The 11,351-nt window shown below is 41.6% G+C and overlaps 1 protein-coding gene across 2 annotated transcripts in view; it reads left to right on the top strand.

The window, feature by feature from the left end:
* Positions 1–3,696: 3,696 nt before the first annotated feature.
* The window catches only part of crim1 (cysteine rich transmembrane BMP regulator 1 (chordin-like)), a 76,711-nt gene continuing 69,056 nt past the window's right edge, over positions 3,697–11,351 (top strand). For both annotated transcript variants that reach the window (XM_084482453.1, XM_084482452.1), the window contains exon 1: positions 3,697–5,394. In XM_084482453.1, coding sequence (XP_084338579.1) covers positions 5,052–5,394 — 343 coding nt within the window. In that variant the 5' untranslated portion in view covers positions 3,697–5,051. The remainder of the gene's footprint in view (positions 5,395–11,351) is intronic.

Here is an 11,351-nt window from a genome sequence, read left to right as displayed (position 1 = left end):
TAGCAATTGGCTAGAACATTAGTTCCATAAATATCTAAGCTGAACAATTATGCCAGCTCTAATGTGTAGTCAGTTTGTACATAAGTGTTTTTATGAAGATTACTGTTTTCGAGTTTTCATCTTAGAAAATGATGTGTGATATTTACTTGGTTGACTGTTAAACAGTTCTAAAAACAATTGTTATTATCATCAGCCTAAAAAGAGAGACAGAGAGAAAGAGAGAGCGAGAGAGACAGATAGTGTGAGAGAGAGAAAGAAAGGGAGATAGAGTGTAAGAGAAAGGGAGAGAGAGAGAAAGAGAATGCCTTCTGGTGTTATTTTAATAATTGATTTGTTTTTATTTCATGTGAGTCATGGATGTTTTGATGTTAAGGCCTGCCAACTCAACAAACCCAATCACTGTCTACAGACAGAGGACACACACAAGCAGCACACTGCTCTATGTTGTTGTTGTTGTTGTTGTTGTTGGGTTAGTTCAGAAGAACAAAAGAGTTACATTCAAATCAGTTGCCTTTTTTTAAAGAATTGAGTAAAAATTAAAACAGCCAGAAGCAGAAGAAAGAAGAAATCCTACCTGGGTAATGTTCCTATCAGTGCTCAGTGATCTTAGGTTTCTTTTTCATTCTGAATGAGTTCCACAGACCTGCAGGGTCAAAGGATTTGCAAGTCCTGTCGCAAATTGAAATTCTATTTTAACAAACGCACCAAAAAAAAGGTTTATTTATTTGAGTCCAATATCAGCATGAAAACGAAAAGAAAGAAACCAAAGACTTCGACATTGACTGAAATGGAAAAAGGGACATGAATAGAAAGAGGGTCAAAACAGGAGCAAGAAACATTGTGAGTGGGGGTGAGAAAGAGAGAGAGGGGGCGAGGGGGGAAGAGAGCGAGGGAGATAAATAGCAGCGTTTTAATAGAATTACCTAAAACAGCATGCTGACGCTGCCCTAGGGTGAGATACGTGTTTATGGGTGCTGAGAGAGAGAGAGAGAGAGAGAGAGAGAGAGAGAGAGAGAGAGAGAGAGAGAGAGAGAGAGAGAGAGAGAGAGAGAGAGAGAGAGAGAGAGAGAGAGAGAGAGAGAGAGAGAGAGAGAGAGAGTGTCTGTGTGTGTGTGTGTGTGTGTGTGTGTGTGTGTTTTTGCGTCAGAGAGAAAGCTTGGTAGCAAGACGTTTACCGGTGCGTAGCGTTCCCCCTCACCCTTCTCTCCCCCCGGCCGGATGATTAATGGGCCGCTTAAAATTGTGTGCACACGTACACACACATGCACACACACACACACGCATATGCACATGCGAACCCACGCACACAAATCGCAACACTCATACACACAGAGGCACACACACACACACACTTCTCCCTATTAATTTCTCAAGTCTCTCTCTAAAACACACACACATGCTCATACACAAAACACACACACACACACACATCTCCCTATTCATTTCCTACAAACTCTCTCTCTCTCTCTCACACACACACACATAGTCACACACACAAACACACACACATAGTCACAGACTCCTGCTCCTTATTCATTTCACACTACTGCTCTATGTCTCTTTATCTTTATCAAACACATGCATAGACATTACATGGTTTTTGGATTGTTACAAATCTGTCTATGCTTTTCAATTTGAACAATTACATTCATCACAGTATTTGCTGAATTGAATAAGGTGTGTGTGTACTGTATATATATATATTTATGCATAAGTTATGATTGTTGCCAAAAAGGTAATTCAATTTTTTTTTTATTGGGCACACATGCACACACATATAGACACACACACATACTTATTCCTATTAACATACTCACTTGTTTTCTTTTGTTTAGTAGAATACATGCATAATACGACTATGAAGAAAGGAATACAATTATAGCCACAAAAAAGACACTTGCATATGAATTTATTTGAAACATCCATGATCACATTATCATGCTTTCAAATAACGCCTTCGATGTGCCACAGCAAGATATGACAACATATTTTTTCAAAGCATAAAAGTTTGACTAAACATGACAAACATTTATTTCTGAAGGCTCAGTGGAACTAATGATAATATACACAACCCAAACGTATGGTGTAAAGGCTGTGTTTGTTTATATGGGCGTTCATGTAACCGACAAAAACTATCCATGCCATTAATTATGGATTTAATTAATATTGTTTTGATTGGAGGAATAATTTTAAGGTGACAATTATTGTTTACTCGTATTCCTTGCTTAAATTAGTTGATTTTGGCTTCCCAGGTTTCATATTGCTTATTTGTTCCAAACAGTTCCAAACAGTTTATTCATTGGGTGACCTGGGAATATGGACAGACAGTTGAGCATTATGCTAATGAGATTGTGGTCACTGTTCTTCTCACACGGGTCCCCTTGTGCTGTCTTTCCTGGGGCTAGGGCTCAATAGTATTTACTTGTTTTTGTTATTTTTGCATTTTAAATTGTTTCTTTTTTAGATAAAAGCCCCCATTTAATGTTAAATTTTCTCAGTGTGAATTTATTAGAAGAAAATGGGCTATTTAATTGTGATTTCACTTGGCTATGGCTTGGAGAATACATGTTGCTCAGTTTTTTTCAATTGAATTTCATTTAGATCCTTAAAACAACTTTTTGTCCTTGATTATGATATTTAAGCAGCACAAAAATAAGTAGTAATATGAACGCCAATAAATATTATTATAAAGCCAAGGCTCCACACTATCATCAACCCTTTTATCCAACAGCCACGGTAAGACACACGAGGACATGTCACTGTTGAGGACAATAACATTCATCTTGAGGTGTTAAGGCCCAGATATAATGCAACATGGAAAATGGTGGTTAGCAGCTATGTTCTGTCTGATTTATCGGACCAGTGACTCAAAGTTTTCCTCCAAACTTTTGTATATTTTGCGGTTGGACTTGAGGTACCTGTTACATAAATCAAAAAGAACATTGCCTGCTAACCGCCGCTTGCTTTGTATCGTATAACCCTGTGCAGCCATCAGTGAAGCGGCCCTTCCTGGTCCCCTGCCCCATTTCACATTTAATGTTATCCTTACTGTAGTTACTCTAAGTACATTTTATCACCTGTGCCCCCTTCCCAGATCCAGTCACCCAGAAGCTGAGGGAATCACTGTTGTGGTCCGGTGCTCAGTGGCACTTTGAATGAACACACACGCACACACACACACACACACACACACACACACACACACACACACACACACACACACACACACCTAGTACTTAAAAGTAGTTAAGTTTGTGATAACACTATATTTAAAGAATGATCATAATTTAACACACACACACACACACACACACACACACACACACACACACACACACACACACACACACACACACACACACACACAGACACACACACAAGGCACGGACAGGGGATAGAGGTAGAGAGAGAGGCATTGGAGAAAATGTGACTTTAAGAAGTGTATGGATGTCGTCCATAACGGTTTCAATGTGTGTCTTCCTCAATCTCTCTATCCCTGTCAGTATGCCTCTCTCGCTCTCTTTCGCTCCCTCTCCCAACATTCCACACCTGCGCCCTCAGCCGCATTCCGCCGCTGTCCAATCGGAACGAAGGGTCTTCTCGGTGGTGGGCGTGGTCCCGTTATGAGGTCACGGCTCGTGCTCGGTGGCTGTGTAGCCGAGAGCGGGCAGTGCGCGCTGGGGCTGTTACGGTAAACACGCAGGAAGGAAAAGTCCATGAACAGGAAACGTTTTGCGGAAGAAAAAAAAGTGACATTCGTTAAGGGATATTGAAAAACAAGACGCAGCAAAACCTTAAAACGTTGGCGTTCCACCAGAGTTTCTAGACGTCCACTGGCGGGAAGAGTGTTTTTTTGTGTGTTCGGTAATTGCGTATGAATGCGGGGTTTCTGCTTGTCGTTGGAACAAATCAGTGGACTTGGAAGGCAGACCGACATTCCACCCGCTCTTGCTGCTGGCTGCTGCTGCTGCTGCTGCCTGAGTCGGGAGGAGGGCTGAGCCTCGCGGACAAGTAACGTTCCACCGGGGAGGAAAGTTTCCGTTGTGTGCGTTCCGCACAAACCCCCACGGAGAGTACGGGAGAGACCGCGGTGCGTTCTGCACAACACCCCCCACCCTTCACCCCCTTCAACCCCACGGAGAGGACGGGAGAGACCCGAGGGACAGAGGACGTTCAGTTCGGATAGTTGAAAACACGAGTTATTCGAGTCGTGTCTGAGACTTGGACGTTTTTTTTTTTGTCGCGGTAAGGTTCTGATTGAACAACAAGCGTTGTCTGTCAGTTCGCCAAACGTTCATTTGGACTGTTAAGATCTTAAATATTGCCAGTTGTCAGGTGAACATTTTTGGTGATGTTGTCAAACAGGAGTTGAACTGATCAGTCTCGTTAGTATACTGCGTTATAACTGTCTAATATAGCAAGTGTTGGAAGAAGTCTGTTGTTGTTTTTTTGCCATCACGCATGTGGTTTACAGGCTCATATCCAACTCTATACGCAAACGTCACACCTCGACCAGACTTTAATCTTAAGTCTATTTCAGCCTATTTCGTAGAATCGCTGACTTTAGTGCTTAGAACGAGTATTATACAATAACCATCATTCCAGAGTGTTGAGTTTACTTGTGCTATTCGATCGGCGCCACTACTCGAGAACAGGACTGAAACTGTCGTGTACTCTACGAGGACTTCTTCCTCTTATTAACGTGACTGGAACTACAAAGCACCCCTTTTGCGTTCTGCTTACGCAATAACATAGCAAAAACTTGAACGGTTTACAGTGGATAATAAAACGGAAGTTTCCTCACCAGGGCCCAGAACTGCTTCCACCGGGCCTTCAACCTGGGATACGGAGTCAAGACACAGACTATTGTTCAAACAGAACTGGTGAGATGTGGGTCTCCACTGGGAACAACCGTTCGACCCATACTGGGTCTGCACCCAAAGTTTGAAAACCGTTTTTGTGCTTTACTTTTGGATGGTACTTAATTTGTTGATCATCGTTTTGGGTCATAGTAGATAGTTTCGCTCGCTTGATTTGAAGTTTGCCAAATCATGCCGTGGTCTGCTACCCTCATGTCGGTCTTACCATCTCGGACGACCTACTTTGCGCCTCTTTTTGTAGTTTGCTGGTTCATTTTTGCTTCGAGCGTCACACAGGCGTTGCTGTGTCTGCCGTGCGATCAGTCAAAGTGCGAGGAGTTGCCGGTTGGCGCTTGCAAGGGCTCGGTGGTGCCGGGGATATGCGGCTGCTGCCGCGTTTGCGCCAGGCAGCGAAACGAGTCGTGCGGGGGCGTGTTTGGACTGCACGGTACCTGTGATCGTGGGCTCAGATGCGTAATACGACCACCAGAGAACGGAGACGGAATCACTCAACATGAAGTTGGCGTATGTGAAGGTGAGTGAAGATGATGTGCAACGGAAGCGCTCACCCCATGGACATCTCACTCAGTCACTCAGTCAGTGAGTCACTCAGTCAATCAGTCACACACACACGCACGCACGCGCACGCAAGAAATAACGATAGACTACATTGTCCTGACAACTATTATCCTTCAAATAACTCGCAACAATAGTTACTTAATTGCTTACGGGCAATGAGTAAGAGGAGGGAACTGAAGGGCTACAAGAGTACAGAAATATTTATATCAATTAAATGCAGTACTACCCATCGTCCATACATATGTTTTAGTATTGTGACCAAGTCCAAATTGTGCTATTTCTTGATTCCCATGTAAAAGGTCATGATAAGATAAGATGAGTAATGTCTGAGCAGATAGTCGTGTGCTCCATATCAGAGTTTGCGCTTACTGCTATTCTGTTGATTACATGACATTGACATTATCTTCTCATTTCAAAGGCTTGGTTCAATACAAACATAAGACTGTATTTCCTGATGTAGGTTATTGAGAAACTGCCAAAGCATCTTGGCAGACCTGTGTTATGTGCCATGAGCGACTATTGCGTATGCTACAGGATAGGCCTGCCAAAAAACAGACTAAACTACCCCAGGGGATTATAATACTTGGCATTTACAAGGGTTTTTCAATATTTGGCCTATTGTTTCCATCATCATTTTCTCTCAATGACTACATTACCACAGAACACTTCCTTTGTCATTCCTCCGGAGAAGTGGTTTGATTATGAGTGAGAGCAGTTCATTACAAATAAGACAGACACCATTGTATCCAACCAGACTCTTGATCATTGTTGCTCCATATAGTGTTTAACAACCATGTCTTTGACACTCTTGCACAAATTCTTGAACACGACCAGGGGAGTGTCACATAATCTAGGTTAGATCGCTAGGAAAGATTGAAACGATGATATTGAAGTATGAAAATTCAGAAGACATTCTTTCTTCGTGGTTATCTCCTTTTCAAATCATGACATTAATTGCACAGATGGTCATGCAGTACTAGTGGTGGATTTCATGATTTGTTTGCTTGATTCAGTTCGCGTCGGTCAGTTCGCCAAGAAGAATCGTTCAGAATCGTTTGTTTGTTAATTCGTCCAGTCGCGTTTCCGGTAGCGGTGAATCGCGGTTTTCAGCTGAGTCGGTCAGACTCAGCTCCTCCCTCATGCTCATTCTCAAACAAATCACGATCATGCAATAGTGCAAACGGTCATCAATCAACACAACATTAAGTAAGTTCCTTTCAGCTGAGGAGCGCTTCATGTTCGGAATCGGGATGTTGTTGCCCGTCTGGCTCTCGTGATGTCTCAGTCCTCGAGTCTTCACCATTTAACACAGTCAGTGAACGGACAGCGACTCGCCAGTCAGTGTCAGCGACTCAGCGACTAGTGGGTGGGTCTGGGAGTCGATTCTCGGAGAACGAACGAGAAGAACGAGAGAAAACTGAAACGGGGAATCAGGTCGGTTCGTTCTTGTTAAAGAGTCGTTCATTTGAACAGATTTGTTCGCAAACGACCCATCACTATGCAGTACATTACGTTTTTAAAATGCTTTTGCTTTTGAAGTGCAGTGCAGTCATATGGAGCCCATAACGATGCATTAAACATAGCTATTAAAATGTGTTGTTGCTATTTTGCAGACATGTACGGTGACTTGTACACAATCCCACATTGAACATTCAAGATGATTAAGTGCAGATTGTTGGTTGTTGGCGGGGGGGGGGGGACTACGCTGATAAAGGATGCTCTGCCTCCGATGCGAAAATCTGAGGGTAATTCGCAATTGAGAAATAACAACAGTGGACCTGTTCGTAATTAATTTATATATTTTGACCCACCCAGGTACTTGGGGCCCTACACGCTCTGCGTACTCTGTGTATGGGGAGTGGCGGCACTGATTAAGTGGTACGGTTTTTACTCACCTAGGTTTCCATTCTTGGACATGTGAATTATTGAAGCTATACCCACTTTCTACTCCTTCTCTTGCTTATTATACTGTACTTCTTGTTCTGACTAATTCAGGAGCTAGTCATGCAAACAAGTCAATCAAACATCACAATCATAAGTGGTGCAGCAAGGGTAAAAGAAAGAAAGCAGAATGCCCCTATTTCAAATTAAGCTTACCAGGCGATGTGCGTTACAGTCGATGTCGGAGGGAGGTCAACTCAATACATGTGACTGTTGGGTTTAATAAGCCTGTCAGGAAGCAAAACTGAGATGGATGAAAACCTATGGATTTCACAGAACCAGATTTTCTTCCCTGGGGTTCCTTGCACAACCCATGTAGAAAATTTCAATATCACTTTCCACTCTGACCTTGATAGCCATTATACCAGATCATCGAGTCCAGGCCTCCTATTCTTTTTTTTATTTCTCCTTTTAATTATTTTTTTTCACACTATGCATGTCATGACGCATCCTTCGCTCGCGCGGCATTGTCTGGTGCCATAAAGACCTTGTTTGATGCGTCTATAATTTTCAATATACATTTTGTGATAGCTTTGAAGTGTAATGTCTCATGAATATGCGTGAAGCCAGGCGTTTCTGCATAATTCATTGGCTGCCTGTGAACTGAGGAACAGGAGGTCAGGGGCTGCCTTGACAGGGCCGTCTTGCTACCCGCTTGCCTTTTTCCGTGAGCCTGTCTACCTACACTGGTCTTTGATTGGCCCAGAGAATATCTAACATGGCTGTCCTTCTGTTCTAGGAATGCACAGCGAAGTAGTATCAGGTGTAGGTCCAATGGCAGGATGAAGGAGATCCTTCTGTATTCCAGTATTTAAATAAATACAAAATTCATAATGGGTGGATTTTGACAACTAACAATTCAGAAAGCAAATTTGGACCAATTACACATTTTTATTGTAGGGTCCGGTTCTCGTCTGACTTTTCACCCTGTCACTGCATGAAATGACTTTTGCCTGCCAATTTTATTTGAACTGACAGCGTCATTACAGCATACCAGCATTAACCCTGAGCAGCCTCAGCCTGACCACCCCCAACGCAGCAGGTTGAAGTAATTGGTTGGACCGAGGTTTGTTAAGCTGTGTGTGTGTGTGTGTGTGTGTGTGTGTGTGTGTGTGTGTGTGTGTGTGTGTGTGTGTGTGTGTGTGTGTGTGTGTGTGTGTGTGTGTGTGTGTGTGTGTGTGCGCATAGCCCCCAATTGGAAGCTGAGTATGCTTTCCTTTACCTTACATAGGGCCTTATAGCCATCTGTGCCTGCAACCTGCTTTAATGAATTCAGGATGATGCCTGTCATGTTATAATAATAAATGATGAAAGAAAAGAGTACTGAGGTGTATATGTAGTTGTTTTACTTTGTTGTTGTCTGTTGCAGGAGCTATGCTTTCTCAAGAAACCCTTTGCGTAGCTGACTGCAGTTCCCTATGGTTGGAAGAACAAACTTTCTTCAAGAGACGATTAAACTGCAATTTTTGAAAATGATTAAAAGATGGAACCGCATCTTGAATATGCAACATGCCAAATAGAAATGCAAAGGGCCTGTCAGTAGAGACGGCAGCTAAAATGCAGGGGTTTGACCGACTCACCTGCCATCAATAGTTCCATTAAAGCTTCAGGTTGAGGGCCAAGTTGTTGAGGGCCTTCCAATGGAGTGTGCAAGAAATGTTGTCTATTTACTGTAATGGGTTTCAGGTAGCATTATATATATATCTAGCTAGAAGGTCAGGCGATATTTATATCTTCTTACGTGACTTGTGATTTTATTCTTGCTTGTAACGCTGTGGCTATATGGCAGTTCTTCTGCACAACATCTTCTAGGGAATGAGGCTTGATTTTGTCAGTGTGTACCGAGGCGTTATGCGAGCATCTCATTGTGAGTCCCTAATCAGAAAATCTTAATCCCGCACTCACCTGTTGTAGAGATGCCTCTGAAAGTGATTTAGTTTGTTTACAAAAATAATTCCCTGTTGGTATTTTCTATTTGCCATCTAATATCCAACCGACTCCACATGGAATACTGTTTTCGTTTGAGCTTCTATTTGGTTACAGTTATCATTTGGATTAAAAAATTCTATGTTTAATTGATAAAAGATATGTCACCTTGCTTTACCTTGTTTTCATTAACGGGGGTAGTATTTTGATTTTGACTACTATTCGTCATGGAAGTTAAGGTTCTGAATGCACTCCTAATGGACATGACGCCATGCTTCCTAGAGGGCAACGTCAATAGAGTCTCCGCATATTTATTGGCTATGCGTACATGTGCTCCCATTGGGAGGTTTCAAACCTCCCATTCACCTCCTCCCAATATGCTTAATTGGATTGAGATCTGGTGTCGTTGCAGGCATTTGCAGTTACAATGAGTAACTGTCATGCTTGGGGAAGTTAGCTTTAAATTAGCCATTTATTTGAACCATAATCTGAAAATATGCAAGACTAAGAAACACTGCTAAACGATTTCTCCCATTAAATGTCTTTGAGAAAAATAATAAATGAGATATGGAATCCAAACATATTTTGAAAAGGTCAACGATACAGTCCTCCTATCCGTTAATAACTGATCCACAATAACACTACATATAGTAACTATACCAAGCAACATCTCAAGGTATGAGGATAGAGTATTTATTTGTTATCCATTGTGTTCTTTATCAGTTGGGTATTCCAAAAATCACACATTTTATTGACCCTTTTAAGCAGACAATTGTTAATAAAATTGTTCTAAAACTGGTTAATATGTTAATTGGTACCATAAGTTGGAGAATAATGATGAAATGTTGATAAGTTATCAGATATACCATTATTAGATTAAGCAAATAGTTAAAATGTGTTTGTTTATATCAAAGTATCTAATTCAAAGTGTATCTAACATAATTGATAAGGCCAATTGTCAATTTTGGGTTAGTAGCATACTTTCCAACCTTGAGCCCTCAAATTTAGCAAGATTTTCCATAGCCACCAGGGTCTGGTCCCTTTGCTAGATTCTTGAGACTTGTAAAAGGTGTACTGTGCATCATTAAGGAGCAGATAGCAAATCAGTCAAAAAATATCACCCAATATGTATTTTAAAGATCCACAAAATTCAATTTTTTATGTGTTGCATTATGATGAAATAGTTACTTCATATTGTACTATTACAGACAATCCAATAAACAATACAAATACGTATTTTCTCAGAATTCGGGAGAATTGCCAAAGAATTCTGTCTCCGGGTAACTTGGGAGAAGGCAGTGACTCCTGGGAAAATCATGATGGTTCGCAAGTAAGGAACAGAGTGTAATGACCTTTCAAGGTGAAGTCTCCCCCCATTTGATTGGACAAACAAGACTTTCTTGCAGTCATGTTGAATTTCACAAGTTTTGATGCATTATCTTGCTCATCAGGTTGGGCCATTCTGAGTTACCCAGGTTTATGCATAAAGTACACATTCTGACAAGCAGCAACTTAAATGTTGCTGAATGACTTGACTTGTTTCAACGATTGTTTCAATGTCATTCAAATAAGATGATTGCTCATCTGGTGTCCTGCCCATGGCAGCCTGATTACTCCCTGATCTCTGATCGGAAATTGTATCATTCCTCACCTCTCCACTGTGATTGCTGGTGTCGGATGAGCGTTCTGGTTGAAAGATAGCTGCTGTGCATCACCCAGTTGGGCGGCACACATTGGTAATGGATGGGGTGTGGTATCACAAACACACTCTATTTAAAGCACTAGTGAGTGCCCTGAAAAGTGCTGGAAGGAATTATTATTTTTATTATAATTAAACTTGATTATGCTCAGAACTGTTTCCATCAAATAATGAATTCCATAAAAGAAAAATGAAACCATAATTGGCTCTGACATCAACATGAAGGCAGTGACTTCTTTAGAAAACGGCTACAACTCAGACAAATGACTGGGAAATACAGAAGACGCAATGACCCATGGCTGCACAATTTGCTATATATCTTAGCCCAAGGAGCTGCACGGACAATC

The sequence above is a fragment of the Micromesistius poutassou genome (assembly GCF_964030765.1).
Source record: "Micromesistius poutassou genome assembly, chromosome: 17".
In the NCBI taxonomy this organism is placed as follows: Eukaryota; Metazoa; Chordata; class Actinopteri; order Gadiformes; family Gadidae; genus Micromesistius; species Micromesistius poutassou.
Note: the sequence above shows the minus strand (reverse complement) of the source record. Positions and strands in the feature narration are given on the sequence as shown.